At 45.8% G+C, this 25,417-nt stretch overlaps 2 protein-coding genes across 2 annotated transcripts; both read left to right on the top strand.

The window, feature by feature from the left end:
• LOC112898929 (L10-interacting MYB domain-containing protein-like) lies at positions 1 to 1,941 on the top strand. Its single transcript, XM_025967242.1, has 3 exons — positions 1 to 51; positions 898 to 1,233; positions 1,319 to 1,941. The coding sequence occupies exons 2-3, from the start codon at positions 898 to 900 to the stop codon at positions 1,607 to 1,609; spliced, it is 627 nt and encodes a 208-aa protein (XP_025823027.1). The 5' UTR covers positions 1 to 51; the 3' UTR covers positions 1,610 to 1,941.
• An 11,847-nt stretch (positions 1,942 to 13,788) lies between these two features.
• LOC112901673 (nucleotide pyrophosphatase/phosphodiesterase-like) lies at positions 13,789 to 24,379 on the top strand. The gene is made up of 12 exons (XM_025970630.1): positions 13,789 to 14,142; positions 16,110 to 16,201; positions 16,321 to 16,387; positions 16,469 to 16,588; positions 16,689 to 16,781; positions 16,883 to 17,012; positions 22,580 to 22,661; positions 22,761 to 22,893; positions 23,003 to 23,208; positions 23,295 to 23,420; positions 23,543 to 23,852; positions 23,924 to 24,379. Exons 1-12 carry the CDS (start codon positions 13,972 to 13,974, stop codon positions 24,230 to 24,232), a joined length of 1,839 nt encoding a protein of 612 aa, XP_025826415.1. The 5' UTR covers positions 13,789 to 13,971; the 3' UTR covers positions 24,233 to 24,379.
• Positions 24,380 to 25,417: the final 1,038 nt, after the last annotated feature.

The raw sequence follows: 25,417 nt of genomic DNA on the forward strand, positions 1-25,417 counted from the left end.
TCTTCGACGCTGCAGCCTCCTGTGCTCCTCCCTCAACCGATCTGTGTGAAGGTATTGGCCCTGTTGAATGCATACATGCTATCTCCGATCTTTTTTTTTGGAAATACTGAGTATTTTTATTTGAGGTGGAAAATTATTAGAAGACAATCCGTGTCTCAAATAGCTAGGCCTACACCTTGCTCTGCCTGTTCTAACCAATAATCAATTCTCTTGCAACGTATTTGGTTGGAGGTACTAAAATATAGGAATAGGAGTTTAGATATGTGAACTTTAGACTGTGTTGTTTGGTTTAGGAGTATGGGAATCTTTTAGAACATTCATGGAATTTGAGGGCTCAATTCCTGCTATTCTAACCTCAAAGAGCTGTATATAATTTGTATATAGTGAGCTTGAATGGTGGTAACTCCATATCTGGTTATCATGCAATGTGGAGTGACTGTTTGCATTTGCATTGTCGAGTAAATCTATTGAGTGGCAAGGTTTTCTTTGCATTTCTTTGTTTCGGACTTTTGGCTGGCTGTCATATTGTAGTTTATATACTTCTAATTGGTTTCAATAGAAGGGCAACCTCTGCAGGAATAAGGTTCAACGCTTACTTTCCTCAATTTGTAACTGTTTTGTGCATGAAGTACGCATACAGATTTCAGGAGAATAGTGTATAAAAGCATCACAAAGTTTAGAGATGAAAAATAAAAATGATAAATACAAACCATATAATTGTTTTTTGGGTGTCATTGACATAGAAAATATGTTTATCTCTTGGTCATTAGCAGTGGTGGAGCTTCTGAATTTGCACGACTAGGGCCAACTTCTAAACACTTAAACCACTCAACCAAGCTATATAACCATGGATACGCACCATGTAATCCTAATCTCAATCAATTGTTGAATGCATAGATGGAGAACATGCCAATGCCAAAGACTAGGAAACCCAATGCACAATGGGATGCAAATGCCACAAAAATTTTTAATGAGATATGTGTGGAACAAGTCTTGGCAAATAACAAACCACAAGGTTGTTTGAACAACAAAGGTTACGCCAACCTTATTAGCCAATTCAATGAACGGACGGGTAGGAATTACACCCGTGTTCAAATGAAAAACCGATGGGATGCATTGAAAGCTGATTTTACCACATGGAAGACACTACTTCTTAGTGCATCTGGATTGGGAATAGACCCAAAGACCGGTACAATTGCGGCTAGTGATGATTGGTGGGAAGAAAAAATTAATGTAAGCAACCTTGTATTTGATTTTGTTGTATATCTCATTATATTGTTGTATGATAATATAAACTCATAGAGTTTTTGTGTTTCAGGTCATGCCGTTGTGCAAAAAATTTAGATTTGCCCCTTTGGATAACGATGAAGATGTTGAAATTATGTTTAGTGGTGCGTCCTACACCAATACAAATGCTGTGGCTCCAGGTGCAAGAGAGGGGTCAGCTGGTAATGGTAATGGTAATGGAAATGGAAATTGTAATGATAAGGATAATGGTAGTGATGATGTCCAAGAGGTATATCCAAGTCCTGCTGAAAAACAACCTGTGAAAAGAGGTGCTGCTTATAAATCTCCAAAGAAGGGAAAGAAAAATTTTAGAGATATGTAGTTCAAGCGTTTTGTGGAATCATTTGTGGAGAAAGCTAGTTCAAGCTTTGCAACTTCTTCACCCACTGATCATGTTAGGCAAGAGATAGCAGAAATGTTGCAATTAGTCATTGAAGCTGGGGCATGTGAAGGAAGTGATGAATATTTTTATACCACGCAACTCCTCATCAAAAAGGAATCTAGAGATGTGTTTGTCACTCTTAAAACCCCTGAAGGGAAGCTTGGATGGCTTAAGAGGACTTGGGAGGAGAGGAAGAAACGCTAGAGATTACTAGTGTATTGTATTTTTAAATTATCATTTGTATTGTACCTTTAATTTAGTGTGTTGTATGCTGAACCAGTTTTGAATTTTGAACTTTGACATATGGCTTTCAGTTATCTGTACAGATGGCTTTCACTTCAAGTGAGTCTAATGATTCTGAAATGGCAAGTAATTCAAGTGAATCAAGTGGTTGGATGTACGAAGCAGCAGCAATAGCAGCTTATGCAATGTTTGATTGTGGGATATCTTCATCTGAAAAGAAGCCAAGAAAAGTGCCAAAAGAATCAGGTTATCAATTTGTTCAGAGGCAACTCAATAATGAAGAGAGCTGCTATAACATGTTCAGAATGGGAAGGTTAGTGTTCTATAGCTTGCATGAGGAATTAGTTAAAAATTATGGTTTGACATCCTCAGATGAGATGTGCTTGATAGAAGCACTTGGTATGTTCTTATGGATGTGTGGTGCACCTCAATCAGTTCGGCAAGCAAAGCATATTTTTTCACATTCTTTAGAAACTGTGAGTAGGAGGTTCAATGATGTCTTAGAAGCTGTGAATCTTTTGGCTGCCAAAAATATCAAACCCATAGATGAGACCTTTGCTATGGTGCATCCAAAAATCCGAGAGCATAGATCCTGACCTCATTTCAGAAATTGCATAGGTGCAATAGATGGAACATATATTGAAGTCATCGTTCCACCATCTAAGCAGGCAGTGGATATGAATCAATATGGATATTGCAGTCAGAATGTTATGGCTGTTTGTGATTTTGATATGAGGTTCACATTTGTGGTAGTGGGATGGCCTGGGTCCGCTCATGATACTCACATATGGAGGGACACTGTGTTCAATAAATACAAAAATAATTTTCCGCATCCTCCCGACGGGAAGTACTATCTTGTTGACTCAGATTACCCAAATAGAAAGGGCTATCTAGCACCTTATAAAGGTCAAAGGTACCACATCACAGAATTTACAAATGCTGGCCAACCAATTGGGTTGAAGGAGTTGTTCAACCATGCTCACTCATCGCTTAGAAATGTTATTGAGCGTTCATTTGGGGTGCTGAAAATGAAATGGCGCATTCTTTTAAAAATGCCGAGCTACTCAGTGGAGAAGCAATCAAAGATTATAATTGCTTGCATGGTGTTGCACAACTTTATTAGAGATAGCAATTTGAGTGATAATGACTTTGATACACTTGCATCTGATGAGACATATGTTGATGGGGATGCGGGAACTACTACTAGTTATGTTGGTGATGAGGAAGATATGGGAGATGTACGAGATGCTATTGCGCAAGCATTGGCTGGAAGATATTGATAATGTAATTTGCGCAAAAAAATGATGTATATGGCACTCTATTATCTAATTTATAATTATGTTATCTAATTTATAGTTAAGTTATCATTATCTTATTTAAGAGTAATTTATGATTAATTGTTTGATATATTTGTGTTGTTAATAATTCTATTGTTATTCTATTATAAAAATAAATAAATATATATCTGTACATAAGAAATACATGTATTCAGTAAACAGTAAGGATATTTCAGTCATTTCTCACTTTTGACAGGATTTCAGCCCATTCAATAAGTAGTCTGCCCAACATTTAACTTCTGTGACCAGCTGCTTCTTTAACAAGCTGTTTCTCTGGCCAGCTAGCCACCAGCTAGCTTCTGAACAAGTTTCAGCTATGCCAAACAGGACCATTGTTCCATTCCATAGGCGATCTGGCTGTTACGAAGAAACTAGAATTAGTAATCAATTAATCACTAGTTAGTTAATTAGTGATTAATGACATCATTAGTTGCTTACTAATGATGAAAGGGCCAACCCGAAGGGGTATGTTCCCTCAGCCCTTGGCCCCTTAGCATGTATATAAATAGGGGTCCCCCTCAATGGAATACATCACTTCTCACCAATCCTTTCCATCTCTCACTTTTCACTCCAACAAGCTATCACACATGTTGTTAACTTCTCACCAATCCTTTCCATCTCTCATTTTTCACTCCAACACGTTATCATACATGTTGTTTTGTACTGATCGACAAGGCAGAAACAGAGGCTAGAAGGCCTATCACACATGTTGTTCTCTACTGATCGACAAGGCAGAAACAGAGGCTGGAAGGCCTCTCGCTCCCTGGTAAGCATGGACCCTTCTGACCTTCGTTTCTTTGCCATGGATGATGGCTTCCTCGTCCTCCCGCTTCATGGTCGCCGCCACTGGAACTCTGCATGGCGATATGGTCGTTGTGGCCACAGCATCCGTGGTGGTCGTGGCCGATGCTTCACCGGTGTGGGCGGGGTCACTGGATGCCTCGCCATTGGAGTCCTCGCTATCGACGGGGAACCCCGGCACCACCACTGAACCAAGGCCAGTGGCCTGGTCCCTCGACACCCGCTGCAGCGGCCTCAAACAATACCACAAGTGACTCCTCCGAGCGCACCATAATGGCATCACCACTAGTGGCACCTCACCTTCCGACGCCAATGCCGCACGAGGAACCTCCTCGCCCTCTGGTCTTCCGACATCACCATCCGGGGGGCACAAACTTTGGCATCGGGGTCATCCCCAACCCCCCGCAGAGGCGACAGCCGGCAACGTCGGTTTCGTCCCTCAGGCCGGCCCCTCGAACACCGGCAGCCCCCCGCCACCGCCACTAGCTTCACCAGACTCACCACTGCAAGGACGCACCCAAGCTTCACCATTGGTAAAATGGCGGCTCGTGGGGGTGCGCCCCCATTCTTCAACTCCGGCAGCACCTCAGCGGCGGCCACATCAACAGCGTTAGAGGCGCCCAAAATGGCACCCGCATCCCCGTCCACGGCCACCGATGCCACGGCGTCCATGACGCCCACGCTTGCTCGCATCTTTGGCCGCATGGCGAGCACGGACCGCAGGCTGGGGATCCGGCGCGGCACGTGGTGCCTAGCCATGCTGGGTCTCTCCTCCGACAACTGATGGCCAGCGGGGGTCAGCAGACGGCACAAGGCCGGCGCATGGTTGGCAGATCTAGAACAAGAAGGGGAAGGGGAAAGGGAGGCAGCGGCGCAGGAAGAGGATACGGCGGCGCTCACCGGGGGTGGCAGCAGGAGCGCACAAACCAGGCGGTGGCGGCAGCGGCTGGAAAGGGGTCAGACGGTTAGAGTTTCAACCCTAATCGCTCCCCTCTTGCCCCTTTTATACAGACCGTGCCGGCTGGCCCAAGTTGGGCCGGTAGGAGGCGGCGCCCGCCAACAGGCCAAGTCAGCCCACAAGCGCAAGCCGAGCCGCTAGCAGGCCGGCCGAGCTAGGCTCTTAGCTAGAGCCGAGACGAGCCCTCCCACCCCTCTCTCCCATGCAATCTTGCATTTAGGCCCCAAAAATTCTACCTGTTTACATATTTAAACTATCAAGTTCTGCATGTTTATATTTGAGGTCCTAGATTGTTCTGTTTTAGTCCTCCAACTATTCTGGATTTACATAAATATTGTAAATAGCTATCTGGACCATCAGGTTCGGATGTTAGCACCAATGTAATATGGATGCTATGATTACCGCAGTAATTGTACATTATGTGATTTGTAGATCTCACATTGGTTATGCAAATACTAGTTTAGAACAATCTTTTCATTTGCTATTCATTTTTATTTGTATCTTTACAAATATGGCACTTGACTTATTTTCTACATCATGTAGTAATATGCAAATTATAACTAAGGTATATATATATCTGAATATAAATCTGAATAAATTCATGATGGAGACTTATATTCTACATCATGAATTTATTTGCCCTGAGATAATGCTTTTAGTCAGCAAGTTACTTGCCCATTACCAAGAGGTCTACATCGATTACCTACAACGTGTATATCCAAAATATTCTATACAATGAAGGTTGTATAAAATATGACTATCAAGTCATTAATTCCTGTAGGAATACAAACAAAATAGTCACTATTTAATTCAATATACCTTAAATTATGTTGCAAGAATCAGCTTGACTTCATTATTTTGCATAAATTTACACACAAAATATTATTTAATTTACCATAGTAAATTAACCTTATACATGATCTCTCATGTAGGGAAATGGCTCATTTAGTCAACAAAGATTTCGCTGAACTTGCCGCAGATGGTAGCAATTATCTGACTTGGGCTATGGATGTAAAAATCATGCTAATAGCAAAAGACTTCAATAATACAATTGATGAGCCAAATCCATAAGCACCTGTTTCATATGAAGCCAAATATACCACATTATACTTCTTGAGACACCATCTTCATCAGAATCCTAGAGCACTTTGGGTTGCACTCGAATGCTATGATCAACAAAAGGCAATAGAAGCAAGACGAGAGTGGTCTCTACTTCATCTTATGGATTTCAAATCTGTTGCAGAATATAACTCTGTCGTTCACAAGATTTGTTCCAAGCTTTGTTTTTATGATTAACCGGTTAATGATGCAGAAAAGATTGAAAAGATGTCTACATTTTTTCGTACAAATAGGTTATTGCAACAGCAATATCGCTGCTTAAACTATGCCAAATATTCTGACTTGATATACGACCTACTCCAGACAAAAAAAATATGATGAACTCTTAACAAAGAATCATCAAATGTGCCCCGTGGGGGCCTCACCTCTGCCTGAAGTTCATTACAATAGTCAGACCACTCCGAAGAAGTTTGGTGGCAAGAAATTCAAAAAGAATTTCAAGGAAAAACGGAACAACAAAAATAAGCACCATTATTAGAAATACAAGGATTCTCACAAAGGCAAAGGCACTTCGAAGAGAAATTTTCACCATGACAACTCTCAAGTTTGTTAAAGGTGTGGTTGTCGCAACCACATCACTAAGAAGTGCCACACTGGCAAGGATTTGGTTGAACTCTATTAGAAATCTGTTGGCAAACAAGTTCAAGGGGACAAGTATGACGCACACTTCACTACTCAACCTATTGACGCCAGTTGTTTCAAGGATACTCCTATGGAAAATAATGATGAGAAGATCGCTCCGCGGATGGACGACTTATTCAGCACTGATGATATGCTCGTGGAATTCCAATCCAACAACATATTTGGAGACACCAACTAGTCTCTATCACCCTAAAACTTGATTATCTAGACATACAATAATATATTGTAAAGACATATGATACTTGATCAATAAAGTATGTATTATATAATTTTTTGAGTTAAAATTAATATATTTTGACTCAACCATTATATCTTATCCTACGGGGACAATCCAAATAGAGGAAGAATTTTGTTTAGTGGATAGTGCTACCACTAACACTATACTCAGGGGAATTAAATATTTTCAAACTCTCACAAAGAGTAAAGAAAATGTCATGACTATCGCGGGGCGCAATGCCATGATTTTTGGTTTAGGAAGAGCTATAATAATTCTCCCTATGGGTATTCAACTAGTAATCGAGGATGCACTCTTGTATCCTGATTCAACTCATACCCTATTGAGTTATAAAGATATCAATCGTAATGGTTTTGATATCAAAACACATAGTGACAACAAATATGAATATATATTCATCACTAAAAATGACAGATATGCCAAAGCAACTGCTTGAGAAAATTCCTTCACTATCAACTGAATTGTATTTCACATACATAAAACCCGTACAACATGTTGCATATAAGATATTTTTTTTAAAATCTTGATGTCTTCAAGACTTGGCATGATCGCCTAGGTCATCCTGAAATTGGGATGATGCGAAAAATTATTAGCAATTCACTTGGTCATCACATGAATAGTTCAAAATTTTTCAAACCTTCAGATTTTGTGTGCACCGCATGTGCCACAAGGAAATTTATCTTAAGACCCTCTTATCAATAGTATAAAGGATAAAAGAATTGAAAATCTTTCTCACCAAGATTAGGCTCACTGTACTCCTCACGGACGACCTACTTGTCAGGGCTAAGCGGATACCAAAGTTTGGTGAAGATCTCAAAACCATACTTTAGAGAATGAATCTGCTCAAAAAGTCATGAACTTTTTTCACCTAAACTTACCCCAGACCCACCACAACCCCTGCTTTGTGTTTCCAATCACCTGCCCGACAAATCAGCCTCCTCCTCTCTCTTTGATTCCTTTCCTACCTCAGTAGTACCTCTGCGATATGTGCACACTGCACGTTAACGGAAATATCCCTACATGTATGTGATTGACTCCAATCAACATCATCCGTTGGCAACAAATTAGGCTAGCTTATTTCCTTTCTATCAGCTATACGTACGAACCACACATGCATGTATGTGTTAACGGAATTAAACACCCCTATATATATGCATGTATGTGATTGGCTGGCTCCAATCAACATCTGTTGGCAACAAATCAGGCTAGCTTATTTTCTTCCTATTAGCTACACGTACGGACCACACATGCATGCTCGTTAGTGCTAGCCCTTCTCTGCGCCGGAGCGCCCGCTGCGCACACTCTTCGGCTTCAAGGACCCGCCCCCGACGCCGAGCTCGCCTCCGTGGCCGCGGCGCCGCCGTTCCGGAACAAGGAGAAGGTGTGCTCATCACCTGCTCCCGCCGCATCACGTACAGGTAGGTGCTCCATGTTTACTCGTATCCCGTGGTGAATGATTCGATTGACGCGTGCATGCTTCGCGCAGGTACCGGCATCTGATGCAGGACATCCTGTCGCTGCTCCCTCATGCCAAAAATGACAGCAAGGTTGAGTCGAAGCAGAGTAAGGGAAACACGCTAAACGAGCCACTCGGGCTCAGGAGCTGCTCCATAAGGTGTGTTTGTTTTTATTTTTATTGTCCATAACTATAAGTATTTTCTCTGCTCATCACATTATATCTAATATATTGATCTTACTTATTTTTGCGCAGAATTTAAGTAGATGACATCCAAATAAAATTGTTGTTTGTGTTATGTTTCTTCTAAAGTTAGCAGATTGAATGAAAGACATCATGTATATAAAATTTCTTATATTTAAAGATTTGTGTACCAGTTCTGAAGTGGAGTAGATTGCTCGGTATTAATAATTTTTTAGTAGTGGTTGATGTAATCAAATTATTTTCAAATAATTTTTTTAAAATACGTGCCTGTGGCATGTACATCTCCACTAGTCTTAAGATAAAGGTTGAACCACTGACATTTCTTTGAACGCATTCAAGGTGATATTTGTGGTCCTAATCATCCATTAATTAGGCCATTTAGGTACTTTATGGTATTTATGGATGCATCAACAAGATGGTCCCATGTATGTTTATTATCCACCAGAAGTCATACTTTCGCAAGGTTTATTGCTCAAATTATCAAATTAAGAGTACATTATCTGGACAATCCAATAAAATACATCAGAATGGATGATGCCGCCGAATTTTCCTCAAAAGCCTTCTATGACTATTGTATGGCTCTAGGCATTAATGTGAAACATTCTATACCTTATGTACATACACAAAATGGATTACCCGAATCTCTTATCAAGAGAGTAAAATTAATTGCAAGACCATTACTACAGAATTGCAAATTACCAACATCTTGTTGGGGTTATGCAGTCTTACACGCCGCAGACTTGATTCAAATAAGACCTAATGCATATCATAGGCTTCCCCGTTGCAGCTAGTATGTGGGACCATCTTACACGGCATACCAAGTATTTCCCATCTGTGAAAATTCGGTTGCGCTGTATACGTACCGATTTCACCACTGCCACGTACATCAATGGGTCCCCATAGAAAATTAGGGATATATGTAGGGTATAAATCAACGAAAATTATTAAATGCAATCATAAAATACCTTGAACCTCTTACAAGGGACTTATTCACTGCCCGTCACACTGATTGCATCTTTGATGAGGACAATTTCCCGGCATTAGGGGGATACAATATGTATCGTAACGAATGCCAAGAAATAAACTGGAATGCCTCAGGTATTCAGTCCTATGATCCACGTACTATAGAATCTGAACGTGAAGTTCAAAAGATTATCAATTTGCAAAACATTGCAAATAACCTGCCAGAAGTATTTACTAACTACAAAAGTGTCACAAAGTTACACAATCCTGTTGTTAATGTATCAGAAAGAGTAGAGATTCCTACTCAAAATCTCCCAAATCAAAATTAGAGGGGGGAAGTATGGTAACAAAGGATAAAACTCCAAAACAGCATCCGCAGAAATAAAGGAAGTGTACTTCCAAAATGGTAAATGCAAATCAACATCATGTTGATAGACACCAATTGGATATTAAAAATCCAAACAATATGGATGTTCAATAGATACACCATATACCTAGCACAAATATGCACATCAATAGAAGTGCTAGGACATGGGAAAACCTTAACTCTAATACTTTGGGAAATATAGAAGAGTCACAAGGGGTAAATGAAATTTCCACCAATTATATTGGTTCTGAAGAATCATTCAATAGAAAAACTACAATCGTCGATATTAATTTCTCCTCTAAGATTGCAAGTGACCTTCACCTTCAACCTGATCCAAAACCTAAGACCATGGCAGAGTGCATCATACGCTCGGACTGGATCAAATAGAAGAAAGCAATCGAGACTGAATTGCACTCACTCAAAAAATGAGAGGTATTCTCATCGGTTATACCTACTCCTCGTAATATTTTTCCCGTATCCGTAAAAGGAATGAAAACAATAAGGTGGTGAGATATAAAGCGAGGCTTGTAGCACAAGGGTTCACGCAGAGATCCAGCATCGATTTCGATGAAACATATTCTCCAGTTATGAGTGGTATAATATTCCGATACTTTATATCATTGGCAGCTCAGAAAGATCTATCCATGCATCTCATGGATGTTGTGATAGCATATCTTTATGGGTCACTAGATTCGGATATTTATATGATAATTTCTGAAGGGCTTGTTATTCCGATCAAGAATCATTCTCGCAACATGTATTGTGTAAAACTTTAAAAGTCATTATACAGCTTGAAGCAGTCGGGTAGAATATGGTACAACCGACTAAAGAAATTCCTTCTTCAGAAGGGCTTTTCCAATAATGATGATTGCCCATGTGTATTCATTAAGAAATCCTTAAGTGGATTACGTATCATATCCGTGTATGTGGATGATCTCAATATCATTGAAAATACACGAGATATAGATGAAGCACACAACCATCTAAAGGCAGAATTTGAAATGAAAGATTTGGGTAAAACTAAATTTTGTTTAGGCTTTCAGCTTGAACATCTCCCATCAGGGATATTCGTACATCAGTCTGCATATATCCAGAAAATTCTTCCAAAATTTATGGTCGTTCGATCTCTTGATATGAATAAGGATGAATTCAGACCTAAGGATGAAAATAAAGAATTATTGGGATCTGAAGTTCCATATCTAAGTGCAATTGGAGCACTAATGTATGCCACAAATTGCACCAGGTCTGATATTGCATTTGCTGTAAACGTACTAGCTAGATATAGCGCAGCTCCAACCAAACATCATTAGACAGGAGTTAAGAATATCTTGAATATCTTCAGATATCTCCAAGGTACACAAGATCTTAGTTTATTCTATCAGTTTGACCAAGATAAAGCTATAATCGGATATAGATATGTTGGCTATCCGTCTGATCCCCACAATGCCAGATCTCCATAATGCCAGATTTCAGACAGGTTTTGTATTTTTACCTGGTGGAATGGCTATATCGTGGAAATAATCCAAACAAACTCTAGTAGCCATATCCACTAATTGTTCTGAAATAATCGCATTATACGAAGCTTCACGTGAATGTTTACGGCTTCGCAGAGTGATCAATCACATACAACAGTCACGTGATATTGGTTCAATCACGAAACGAACAATTATCTATAAAGATAATTCTACTTGCATTGCACAAATGAATGCAGGTTATACAAAGAGCAATATCACAAAATACATTGCTCCTAAATTATTCTATCCTCATGAGCTACAGAAAAATAAAGAGATAGAAATCTTGCAAATTAAGTCATGTGATAATCTTGCAGATTTATTCACAAAATCCTTCGTACATCATTATACCAGAAATATATTTTTGGAATTGGTATGAGATGACTTAAAGATTTGCATGTATCAGGAGGAGTAAACTCTTGATATAACATGTTTATAATCTTCTGATTATCAAATTGCACTCTTTTCCTAATAAGTTTTTTTTATCAAGGTTTTCTCATACATAGATTTTTATTGAGGCAATATGCTGTCAAGCAATCACATATGTCATATCAATATTTTCTCCTATTTTTCCCAAAAGGGTTTTAAAGGAGTTTTTCCTATGATATATCCACACTTCTCCTTATTTCTTCCACAGGGTTTTCAAGAAGTTATTCCATTGTTTCCAAGACCACAAGAACAAATTGATCAAGGGGGAGTGCTAGGAAGAAATTAGAATTAGTGATCAATTTATTGTAATTAGTTAATTAGTGATTATTGACATCATTAGTTGATTACTAATCACGAAAGGGCCAACCCGAAGGGGTATGTCCCTTCAGCCCTTGGCCCCTTAGGCATGTATATAAATAAAAAGTGATCCCCCTCAATGGAATACATCACTTTCACGAATCCTTTCCATGCATCTCTCACTTTTCACTCCAACACTGGCAAGTGGGGGAAACAGTTTGGATGTCCTGCACCCCTTTGATGTCCAAATTTTTCTTTTGTTGGCGGTCTATAAGAGATGTTGGACTTTAAAGCTGTTGATATGTAATGAGCTAACGAACCATGGGAACTCTGCGCTACGATCATAATAATCCGTGATAGTAGACCACCTACATTAGGCTGCACTTTGAGCAGAGTATGCTGGCTTAAGCTGCTACGGTCTTCTGGACATTAGGCACTCATGGGCTCATGGCAGCACTGGGGCAGAATTGCTGGAAAAATGACCTTTCATCTACCATATATATACCGGCTAAAGTTAGATCTTAATTGCTATACATTATTACCGGTTGGTTTACTAACCGGTACAAATATATAGGCTGCCGCAAATCTACAATATTTTTTTTATCATTCTTTGAACATACTACCTTTAGCACCGGTTGATATTACCAAATGGTACCGAATGATCTATTAGTACCGGATATTATCCGGTACTAGTACTCACACTCTTTTAGTCTCGGTTTCATAGTATCCGTTGTGAAACCGAGGCTAACAGGAGTTAGGAACCGATATTGATCACGGTTGGTTGTTAAAACAGTTCACAAAGGTTTTTGTTCGTTGGTCAAGCTCATAGTCTAGAAGATTTGGCTGCTGCAGAATGAAAGTGTGTCCAAAGGTAAGACAGCGGTGGTCTCAAGCATTATCAAGGAAATCAGTGAGCGTTGATGGATCACGGCGGGCATTATCGATCTTTCGTTCTTCATCATCTCAAATGGCTAGTCTTTTGTTGAGTTCAGTCGCAGAGGCCGTCTTTTCTGTTTCACAATTCTCTATTTTCTATCTTTTACTTTATGGCATATGAGATCGGGTACATCCTGTAAAATTTCAGCTTGAGACGAGTTTTCGAAAGAAAAGGTACGGCGGGATTAGTTTTCACCTCTATATCTTTGAGACAAATTGAGATTCAAATCTCCCATCATGACTTGGATGGACACGAGTATATACTCCCACTAGTGTTGTGCTGGGGGCACTTGGCTCACAAGATTCCTCTTCCTCTTTCAATAGAGTAGGAAAACGTCCTGTCCCTCCATGCTTATATTTCCAAAAAAGAAAGGCGGCGAGAATGGAAATATGGTTGGTGTGAACGTACTATTTGAAAACAAGAACAGACGGCTAAACTTAAAAAGCTTGGTATGGAGTCCATCGCCCTATGTGAACTATCCACAAAATCGCGTGTCAACACCCAAAGTTCCTATGGATCCCTCCCCTCCCTCGACTTGCATCGTTTACTTCACGCGAGACAGCCGGCCGGGAATCTTTCTGATTGTGAGGCCCTTCCAAACAAACCCAAGCACGCCTCTATCTCCACCGGCGCCGCGTGCAGCCCGAGTCAACTCCTTGTTTGGTCTCGTCTCGCGCGCCACGGCGCCGCCACGCCGGCGTGGCCGCTGATAAAAAGGCCAGCAGCCGGGAGGCCGCGCGGTGCTGCCCGTTCCACGGCTCCAGTCTTTGAGCTAGCGAGCAAATAAAAGGGCAGACACCACCATGATGGGGCCGGAAGTCGCGGCGCGGCTGGCCGTCGTGCTCCTGCTGGCCGCCGCCGCCGCGGGGCACGGCGGCGTGCAGCCGCTGTCGCGCATCGCCATCCACCGCGCGCGCGTGGCGCTGGACGCGTCCGCCGCGGTGCGGGCCTCGCCGGCGCTGCTCGGCACCAAGGTACGCCCTCCGTCCTTGATCCGGATGCTTTTATTCCTCCTGTCGTCTCCGCGTGCTTGGACTTTATGTGTTCTTGGAAGTCTCGCCCGTCGCCTGCAATCCTTGGATTCTTATACGCTGTTGCTCCATTGTTAACATTCTTATACTCTGAAGGCAATTGCTTTGCTTGCATTGCATCAAAAGAGAACAGAAAGATCAAATCAAATGTTCCCTTAAACGATTAGAGGGAGAATCTATCGTATGGAACTTGGAAACCATCTATTGCTAGTAATAAATACCTAGTTCCTGACCCAATCAATCCAAGAAAAAACTCATCCCTGAACGATCATAAACTTGATGGTTATTACTAGATGGTTACTCGATTTCGTGAGCACAAAGCAAATAAGCAATGCGACCTTCCTTGGCGTGCACTCGGACGGAGTACAAGCTAGAGCGGCGGTTAGTTTCAAATGACCCGCCGAGGAGCTGAGAGTGAGAGGCAAGCTTTTTCTCCGCGTCATCTCAAGTAAATTATTTGGAGTCAAACGCAGGCTGCCGGGGATAAATTATTCCTTGTCCCATGTCACCCCCACCAGTGCGTCATCAGAAAGTCTCAGCGAATATTCGTGCCGCTCATGCATAAAGTAATGCTCCGTGTGTTCATACTTTTCATTTAAATGCTGGAGCGAGAAGAGTTCATAAGTGTAAAAAAACCCAGAAATTTATAGTTTTGCCTCTACCTTGTTCTTAATTAATTGGGCAACTGCAACAAAAAAAAGCGGAGATGTTCCCAAGTGCGCTACTGTTGCTGTTGTTCATAAGGGCGTCCATACTCAATACTGTACACTAGATATCCTGTAACTTCGAAACATAAAACCGAAACCTCCGATTAGGAATGGCTGATCCATAGCATTGTGGATAATATCTTCAACATTCTGAACCCATGCCCGGTGCGCAGCTCAGCAGCAGCTCTTGCTGACCGTTGAACCGAGCTTCGAAAGGTGTCCAATAAGTCTCGACTCCGACGTGGCTGACCCTCTGATTTGAGCCGCTCTGCTTAGTTCTCATGCTTAGCCAGTTGTCACTAGGACAAGGTGTTTTTGGTCAGAGGCATGTCTTTTCTGGGAGGTGGAATTGGAGTAACATGAATATATGATTGCTGTAGAATCAGAATTCAGAAAATAGGTTCCATGCGTGATGCCGAAATTGGGTGGACCATGGGTATCCCAATCAGACGATAGCGTGGACCAAATTGGGCTGCATAATTATTGCACCCCTCCCTAGCTCATTCTTATTTGTCCATACTCCTTCGTTCAATGGTCACATGGACGTGTGTTCCCACCCATTCTGATGATAATGGAGTAACATATGTCTGGACTCACCTACGTAGTGTGTCAATACTATCATTCTGGTTTCACACACTGTACATTACCTAGTGGTTAATGAATGGTAACTTGGTAAGTATAATTATATTTTAAATATTAACTTTTTTACAGTTCCTGTACAATTGTTTACTTGAGTTCTCTTATTCATGATCATGATGAGCGGCATTTTTTCGTTGATTTAAGGCTTTAATCTTAGATTTTACACGAGTTACACATAAATGATGGGAACCGCATCTTACTATGGTAGTGGAGGCATGAGCATATGACTTACTTACCAGGTTCCAAATCTTAGTGTCCACGATTTACATAAACGTGGTTGTCTAAGTGTGGTTGGTATGCGAGTGATGTCTGTGCACGTGCCTCACAATGTCATCACAGAAAGAAAAAATAAATGAGGGTGCATATAACATTCTTTTCCTTCTGGGGGAACAAGAAAAATAAATGTATTTTACAATATAAAAGTAGGAATTTACCACATCAACATTCAAAAATGAACTTGAGGAACTTATGAGAATTGCTTAGTAGCTGTAGCTCTGAATGAAATACTACTATTCAGTCTTTTGCTGTATGATGAAAAGAAGTCTGACAACGTCGTCAATACAGGGTGAAGATACTGCTTGGGTGTCTGTAGATTTTGTTGCTCCCCATCCTAGTGGTGATGATTGGATCGGCATATTCTCTCCTTCAAACTTCAAGTACACTTCCTTGTTTACCATCATCCAAACTCTAAATTTGGGATTACAGGATACTCGTTCTTATGTCGTGAGATTGTATTTGATAACCTGACCGGAAATGTTGCTCCACTTTCCTGCAGCTCATCCACATGCCCTGGTTCTCATGGATCAGGACCAGGTCCTGTCATATGCTCAGCACCAATAAAGGTCAGATGAAACAATGAGTAACCTTCGCATTCTTATGACGAACACAGGCCTAAATCTTTTTCTTTTTTTTTCTCGTTTCAGTATCAGTTTGCAAATTACTCATCAGATTATGGCAAGTCTGGGAAAGGAACCCTGAAGTTTCAGCTGATAAACCAGCGGCAGGACTTTTCATTTGCATTGTTCACTGGTGGACTTTCAAATGTCTGTTCCGGAATAAGACATTGTAGTGTTATCCTATCCGATCCATATACGACCATTGGATGGAAAGCACTGACTCTTGACTTTACCTGTTTTTTTACAGCCAAAACTTATCGCAGTATCAATTGCCATCGCTTTTGCGAACCCAAAAGCTCCGGTTTATCCACGCCTAGCACAGGGAAAATCCTGGAATGAGGTTTGTTGTTATCTCTATGGCTTACAGCCTTACACTGGAAAACCTAGCTTGAAAGCTCCAACGCAACCCACACACAAACTTTGTTTTTTGCGTCTCCTTAGATGACTGTCACATGGACAAGTGGTTACGACATCACTGAGGCATATCCCTTTGTTGAGTGGGGCATGAAATGGAGACCTGGTGTACGCACTGCAGCTGGCACAGTCACCTTTGATCGTGAAAGCATCTGCGGTATGTCTAATACAAAAACATTCAATATAATATCACAGAAGTAATATGGTCAATGAGGGAAAATGAAAAATTCTAGTTCTCAAAAGTAAGCTGGACACTTGATGATAGAACCAGAGGTTCTACCGCAGTTGCATAGGTGGTAGGAGTAGGAGACTTGTGGCCGGGGCTTGAACCCCCGGCGGCGAGGTGGTGCCGTGGTGCAGCGAGCAGGGAAAGGCGGCGGCGAGAGAGGAATCGCGTGAGAGAGGGATGCGTGCGTGAGGGAAGGCCCCAGGCAAGTATTTGCCTTCCTTAATTAATTATGAAACTATTTAGAGGTATTTATCTCTCTCCTAACAAACCTGATCCTATTCTTATGGAAACAAACTAAAGTATATAGGGAAAGAAATATGGGCAGCAGCCTCATGACCGACGGCATGGCCTAGCCACTATCTTGACCCCGGCGTTGATATGTGATGCCGGTCATAACATCTCTCCCCGCCTCTTCAAACAGCTCGTCCTCGAGCTGAAAGTCAGGGTAGTGGTCCTTGACCGACTGGAGCGGCTCCCATGTGGCGTCGTCGCTGGGTAGGCCATGCCACTGACTGAGGACGTGCCAGGCGCCCCGACGAAGCTGGGCGCGCAGGACACGCTTGGGCGCTGGAAGAAGACGGCCGTCCTGGATGGGTGGTACGGGGTGGAGACGTCGGAGGGTCCCCACGGAATGGCTTGAGCAGGCCCACGTGGAACACATCATGTAGACAGGCGTCGGCTAGAAGCTGAAGATGATAGGCCACCTACCCCATGCGCTCCAGCACCTGGAAGGGCCCCGCGTAGCGAGGTCCCAGCTTCCCCGTAGGCCGGGACGCCAACGAGCGTGTCGGGCGGTGGAGGAGGTGGAGCCACACCCAGTCCCCCACCGCGAACTCCAACTCTCGGTGGTGGTCGTCGTAGTAGCGCTTCGCATGCTGCTGGAACCGGAGAAGCCGCTCACGAACTCCACGAGGAAGGCGTTGCATCGCGCAGCAGCATGTCCACCACCTCTGTCTGAGCTGTCCCTGTGGCGTGAGGAAGGAGAGGCGGTGGTACCCGGCTGTACACCACCTCGAATGGTGTGCCGTGGAGGTCCATGTAGAAGGAAGTATTGTAACAATACTCCACCCACGGAAGCCAGTCGACCCATGCGCGTGGCCGATCCCCTGTGAGGCAGCGAAGGTACATGGCGATCACCTTGTTGATGACCTACGACTGGCTGGCTGTCTGTGGATGGAATGCTGTGCTCAAGCGAATCTTGACGCCGGCCATCTTGAAGAGGTCGCACCACATGTGACTGGAGAAGACTGGGTCATGGTCACTAATAATGGATATGGGAAAACCGTGCAGGCAAACAATGTTGTCGAAGAAGGCGCGAGCGACCGAGGCAGCCGAGTACGGGTGACTGAGTGTGATGAAGTGCGCATACTTGGAGAAGCGGTCGATGACAGTGAGGATCGTGGACTTCCTGTGAACCTTCGGCGGCGCCTCGATGAAGTCCATAGAGATGTCAGCCACACCTAGGAGGGTACGTCGAGGGGTTGAAGAAGTCTGGCTGGCTGCAGGGTCGGCATCTTGTTGCGCTAGCACGTGCACACGCACGGACGTAGTCCTGGACGAGTGCCCTGTCGCCGGTGATGTAGAAGTTCGCGCGTAGTCGCTGAAGGGTCTTTTGGATCCCCTCATGGCCGGCGGTGTGAGTGAGGGTGAGCACTTGTTGGTGCAGATCGCGCTTCGCTAGCACAAAGATACACTTGCCGTGGAGCAGGAAGCCATTCTCGGTGCGCCACGACGCCACAAGGGAGGCATCACGCAGCTACTGTAGGAGGCGTCATCAGTCCCGGTGGTGGTGTGGATCTCGTCAAGGAGGCTGAACGAGGGGGCTGAAAGGGTGTGCAGCACGGCGTCTTCAGCACCGGAGTCAGAGTCACGACGCGAGAGGGCGTCTGCCATGGGTTGTGGCGGCCTAGGCGATATTCGACAGCAAAGTTGAACCCAAACAGCTTGCTGAGCCACTGATGCTGAGGGATAGTGGACAGCTGCTGATCTAGGAGGAACTTCAGGCCATAGTGGTCGGTGCGGATGGGGAAGCGGCGACCCTAGAGGTATGGCCGCCAGTGCCGTACAGCCTCCACCAGACCGATGAGCTCCCACTCATACACCGCCAGCTTGTGATGGCGAGCGGCGAAGGGTAAGCTAAAGAAGGCTAGGGGCTCGGCCCCCTAGTGGAGAACAACGCCGAAATTGGTGCCGGAAGCGTCGTAGTCGACGACAAACTTCCGGTCAAAATTCGGTAACTGAAGGAACGGCCCGGTGGAGAGGGCGCGCTTGAGCACCATGAATGCCTCCACTGCCTCAGGAGTCCAATCGAAGGCGTCGTTGCGCAGCAGCCGCGTTAGAGGTGCGATGATCGTCCCGAAGTCCCGGATGAATTTCCGGTAGTAGCCGGCCAGCCCCAGGAAGCCGCGCACGCCCTGGACAGAACGGTGCTCCGGCCAGGTCGAGACAGCGTCCACCTTGTCACCATCCATACAGACACCATTCGCAGAGATGACGTGGCTGAGGTAGGTGGCCGATGGCGCCCCGAAGGTGCACTTGGAGCGCTTCAAGTGGAGGTCGTGGGCGCGGAGGGCGTCGAAGATGAGGTGGACGTGCTGCAGGTGCTCAGACCATGACAAACTGTAGATCAGAGTATTGTCAAAGAAAACGAGCATGAACCTGCGGAGGAAGGTCCTGAGGACATCGTTCATGAGCGCCTGCAATGTGTCCGGCGGGTTGGAGAGGACAAACGACATGATGAGGAACTCGAAGTGGCTCTGGTGAGTGCGGAACACCATCTTTTTGATGTCCGCATGGAACATCAGCACTTGGTGGTAGCCGGAGTGCAAATCGAGCTTGGTGAAGAACTTGGCACCACGGAGCTTGTCCAGAAGCTCAACAACAACCGGGATAGGGAACTTGTTCTTCGATGTCTTTATGTTGAGGGCGCGGTAGTTGATGCAGAAGCGCCAGGAGCCATCCGCCTTCTTGACTAGCAAGACCGATGCTAACAATGAGGATGTGCTCAGTCGGATGATGCCCTGCACCAGCATGGCGGCGCATTGCCACTTGAGCTCGTCCTTCTGCAGCTGCAGATATCGGTACGGACGGATGACCACCGGTTCCGTGCCTAGTGGTAAGTGGATCCGGTGGTCGTATTGGCGCGCCAGCGGCAGCCCGCGAGGCTCATCGAAGGTCAAGCTGTACTACTCAAGGAGGCGCTCAAGTAGCGGGTAGCTGCAGATTCATGGCAAGGGTGTGGAGAGCCAGCTGTCAGGAGATGGGCCAAGGGGCGCCCTCCCCCTTCCAGGATGCCCCGCTAGAAGGACATGGAGAGATCCTCGAAGTCCCACCGGATGGGCCCCAAGGTACGAAGGTAGTCGACGCCGAGGACGAGGTCGAAACCGCCCAAGTCAATGCTGAAGCAACTGATGGAGAAGTCCTCCTAACTGATGCACATGGCCACATTGTGGGCCACGCGCTCGCAGTGGATGCGGTCGCCATTCGCCACTGCAACCTGAATGGCAGCACCCATTGGCTCCAGCCCGATCCAGCGCATGACCCCCATGTTGATGAAGTTGTGGGTCGAGCCGCTGTCGAGGAGGGCGAGGAGGCTGTGGCCGCGGATGTCGATGTGGACCTGCATCATGTCCTCGGTGGGGATGCCGGCGACGGCATGAAGAGAGATGACCGGATCAGCGGCCTCGTCCCCAAGGGGCACCTCAGCGCTCTCCTCCTCGGGTGCCTCGTCGGCCAAGTAGTCGGCAACCTCCAAGTAGAAGAGCCGCGGGCACTGATGTCCACGCACGCATTGCTCGTCATAGTTGTACCAGAGACCCTAGCGGTGGCGCTCAATCATCTCGGCTAGCGTCGGGCGGCGGAAAGGCCGCAGGGGCACGGACAGCGCCGGTACTGTGGCCGGGGCAGGTAAGGCCGGCACCGAGGCCGGGGCTGGTAGCACCGATGATGCCGCTTGTGTTCGAGGTGGAGCAGTCAGCGGCAGCAGCCGCTGTGAGGCCGCTGGGGCTACTAGGGCTGTGGCGCCATGGTGGCTGCCACGCGACGCTTTAAGGCTCGCGCGAGGTGCATCGCAGTATGCAGGTCCTCAGGTTCCCGGAGTTCGACATCGATGCGGATGTGCTCGGGGAGGCCCCCCACTTACAGACCAGCCTTCTGGCGGGTAGACAACTGGGAGGTGTGTCACACCAGCGCGTTAAAGCACTCCTGGTAATCGTGGACCGTGTGGTGGAAGGGCAGCCGCGCAAGCTCGGTGAGGCGGTTGCAGCATATCGGCGGCCGGAAGCGCATGTTGCAGAGTTCAGTGAAGCACTCCCAGGATGGCGTGCCCTTAGGGCATAGTGCCACGTCTGGGCCACACTGGTGGGATGGTATGAGGCAAGCTAGACGCGGTCGGAGACAAGTGTCTGCTGCCCCCTGAAGAACTGCTCACACTGCGTGAGCCAATTCAGGGGGTCCTCCATGCCATGTACTTGGCGAAGTCCAGCTTGTTGAAGCGAGGAACGCCCACACCAGCGTACATCCCAGGCGCGCCGATCGCTGGAGACACCGGTGGCGCGAAGGATGGTGGCAGCTGTGCGAACGTTGGCATGGTGGGAATTGGGGATGGCTAATGGGGAAAATTGATCTGGTGGATGGGAAGTGGGGCGGATGAGGCAGTGGCAGCGGCGGAAGCGGGCGGCGCGACGGAGGTAGCGGCAGCCAAGTACGACAGCGAGCCGTACCCTGGCACCCTGTAGGGCAAACCTTGGGGCATGGCGCCCGTAGATGTGGAGGCGTGCTGACTCTCCAGGGAAGCCATGCGGGTGGAGACATTGGCTAGCTGCGTGGCGATGTCGGCCGGGGCCTTCATGGTGGCATCGCGGCTGGCGGCTGCTCCTCCTCCGGATCCTCAATGCCTAGCATATCTGATACCAGATTGATAGAACTGGGGGTACTACCGTGGCTGCATAGGTGGTAGGAGTAGGAGACTTGTGGCCGGGGCTTGAACCCCCGGCGGCGAGGTGGCGCCATGGTGCAGCAAGCAGAGAGAGGAATCACGAGAGAGAGAGAGGAAGGCGTGCATGAGGGAAGGCCCCGTGAGGCTAGGCAAGCATTTGCCTTCCTTAATTAATTCCGAAACTGTTTAGAGGTATCCCTCTCTTAAAAAACCTGATCCTATTCTTATGAAAACAAATCAAAGTAACTAGGGAAAGAAATCTGGGCAGCAGCCCCATGACCGACGGCTTGGCCTAGCCACTATCTCGACCCCGGCGTTGATATTTGATGCCGGTCACAACACTTGAAGTCCTAACTTTGTTAGCGTGCTCACTGGATTTAGATTGAATTTATTCCATTTAGTAGCGCCAAAGTTATTAGCATGATATCCATCGTAACTAAATGCAGGATCCAAATAAATCTTTTATTGGGGAACAATTTTAAGTTGGACGAAATTGTAAACTCAAACTAGTTTCTGTTTCTTACTTCTAGTGTCTCACTGAGTCACTGTGCTTGTGCAGGAGAACCCGCTCGTTCTGTTGGTTGGAGAGATCCTGGTTTCATACACACAGCATTCCTGACGGACTTGTGGCCAAATAAAGAGTAAATTCTTGCCTCCTCCAGTCCTACAGAAATTTGTTCCAGTTTTGAATTCTCTAATGTTCTGAGTATTTATATATATATATGTAATTTTCCAACCAGGTACTACTACAAAATTGGGCATATGCTGCCTGATGGAAATGTTACATGGGGCAAGTTTTCTTCCTTCAGAGCACCTCCTTATCCTGGTCAAAAGTCACTGCAGCGTGTTGTTATATTTGGAGATATGGGAAAGGTAACATGTTCAGACTGTTACTGATGAATGTTACATGTTTGTGTTCCACAAAATTTTACAAATTTTCAAGGCGTAGTGCTTGTGAATTCACACTGGGTTGTCGATTTAGGCTGAGAGGGATGGTAGCAACGAGTACAGCAACTACCAGCCTGGATCACTTAACACTACCGATACACTGATCAAGGACCTTGACAACATAGACATAGTGTTTCACATTGGTGACATTAGCTACGCCAATGGGTATATTTCACAATGGGATCAGTTCACACAACAAGTCGAGGGGGTTACTTCACGGGTCCCTTACATGATAGCAAGGTTTGTATCTTATTCTGCAACTCAGTGACCTTACAAAGCTTTCAGAAATCATTAGTGCTTTATATAGCCTGCTTTGTCTGATGCAGTGGGAATCATGAACGAGATTGGCCCAACAGTGGGACATTCTTCAATGGAACAGACTCTGGAGGGGAATGTGGTGTGTTAGCTGAGACCATGTACTATACACCAACAGAAAACAGAGCAAACTACTGGTAAGTAGCTGTTGTAGCCTTTAGCTTACTAGGACTCTTGTTTATGTCCATTGCCATGCCAGATCGTGAACAGTAACTATTAATGTTTTCCCTGCACAAAACGCATTGCCCTTGTTCAACAGGTATTCAACAGATTATGGCATGTTCCGGTTCTGCATCGCGGACAGCGAGCACGACTGGCGGGAAGGCACGGAGCAATACAAGTTCATCGAGAACTGCCTCGCCACGGTCGACCGGAAGAAGCAGCCATGGCTGATATTCATCGCTCATCGCGTCCTTGGGTACTCTTCCGGTTTCTTCTACGGCATAGACGGGGCGTTCGCCGAGCCAACTTCCCGGCAAAGCCTCCAGAAGCTCTGGCAGAAGTACAGGGTGGACATGGCGTTCTATGGCCATGTCCACAACTACGAGAGGACATGCCCAGTCTATGAGGTAGCGCCAATTCCTCCTGTACAAAGTTCAGTTTGGTCTACGTGAATGCATGCTAATGCTAATCTTTGCAGGAAAAATGCACGAGCTCGGAGAAGTCTCACTACTCGGGCACCATGAACGGCACCATCCATGTCGTGGTCGGGGGCGGTGGCAGCCACCTGAGCAACTTCACCACCGAGGTTCCTGCTTGGAGCATCTACAGGGAGATGGACTACGGCTTCGCCAAGCTCACGGCGTTCAACTACTCGTCCCTTCTCTACGAGTACAAGAGGTCCAGCGACGGCAAGGTGTACGATAGCTTCACTGTGAACAGGGAGTACAGGGACGTGCTGGCGTGCGTCAAGGACAGCTGCCCTCCGACGATCCCGATGACATCATGATATGGAGAGGGTTCGCTTGTAAGTGTTGGGTTCTGCATGTTACATACTGTGACCAACTATTCTCTGGGGAACAGGAGGAAGGAACACACCATCCGACCACAAACACAGCATCTATTTTATTACTATACATTACTTATTGGTGGTTCATTTTGGATCTTACAGTTAATCCTCACGAGGCGAGCTAGATAATAAATAATCATATAAATCTTCTAAAAAATATAGATACATTCGACCATCAATTCAGTAGGCTCTCATCATCCTTGGCAACAATAGTAATTGGATCTAGTTTATTATTTAAAAACTCCCCCTTCAGGCTTAAAAACGTAGATCCATACAGTAAAATTAAAACATCTGCAACGTATTCCCAGATGAAATGCATATTTGCTGATTGATTCATGGACCAGCCTCTAATTTCTCTGATCAACTTCTCCTGGAGGCACAATGGCCCTTTTCAAACACAACACGTACTTTGTTGATTGCTACTGCGTTCTGAAGCAACCACATGGCAACAATCCTTTATGCAATCACTACACCAAAACAGATCAATTTCATCGGCTATATTTATTTTCGTCGGCCTGAGCTAAGCCGACGAAAATACGTAAATTATTTCGTCGGTTTGTGAAAGCCGACGAAATTGCCTTATTTTCATCGGTCTGAAAGGAGCCGACGAAACAAAAGTATTATTTTCGTCGGCTTAACCTAGTACGACGAAAATAAGATTCTATTTTCGTCGGTCCGCTCAGGCCCACGAAATTAAGCTCTTTATTTTCGTCGGCCCACTTAGGCCCACGAAATTAACCTATTTATTTTCGTCAGCCCACTTAGGCCCACGAAATTAAGTATGTGTGCGCTAAGTCGCCACGCAAGCCAGCCTTCAGCCGCCACACTTATCACTCCCGCCCGCCCCCGGCCCCCCTCGCCCCATCCGCCCGCCGTGCCCGCCGCTCCCGCATGCCGCCGCCGCCCGCCACCCCCGCGCCCCGGCTGCCCCCGCCACCCGCGCGGCCCGCCGCCCCCGCCGCGCCGCGCGCCCCCCTGCGCCCCGGCCGGCCCCGCGCCCCGCCGCCCCCACGCCCCGGCTGCCCCCGCCGCCCCCGCCGCGCCGCCGCCCCCCTGCGGCCCCCACGCGCCGGCTGCCCCCGCCGCCCGCGCGGCCTGCGCCCACTGCCCCCCGCGCCCCCCGGG

Source organism: Panicum hallii, chromosome 7 (genome assembly GCF_002211085.1).
Source record: "Panicum hallii strain FIL2 chromosome 7, PHallii_v3.1, whole genome shotgun sequence".
Classification (NCBI taxonomy): Eukaryota; Viridiplantae; Streptophyta; class Magnoliopsida; order Poales; family Poaceae; genus Panicum; species Panicum hallii.

What these genes read in the sequence shown, in the direction of transcription:
- LOC112898929 (XM_025967242.1), top strand. Translation starts at nt 898, where the DNA reads ATGGAGAACATGCCAATGCCAAAGACTAGGAAACCCAATGCACAATGG. An exon ending in GGTGGGAAGAAAAAATTAAT is followed by an intron (nt 1,234 to 1,318) that starts GTAAGCAACCTT and finishes TTTGTGTTTCAG; the next exon opens with GTCATGCCGTTGTGCAAAAA.
- LOC112901673 (XM_025970630.1), top strand. Translation starts at nt 13,972, where the DNA reads ATGATGGGGCCGGAAGTCGCGGCGCGGCTGGCCGTCGTGCTCCTGCTG. An exon ending in CGGCGCTGCTCGGCACCAAG is followed by an intron (nt 14,143 to 16,109) that starts GTACGCCCTCCG and finishes TCGTCAATACAG; the next exon opens with GGTGAAGATACTGCTTGGGT. An exon ending in AGGGAAAATCCTGGAATGAG is followed by an intron (nt 16,782 to 16,882) that starts GTTTGTTGTTAT and finishes GCGTCTCCTTAG; the next exon opens with ATGACTGTCACATGGACAAG.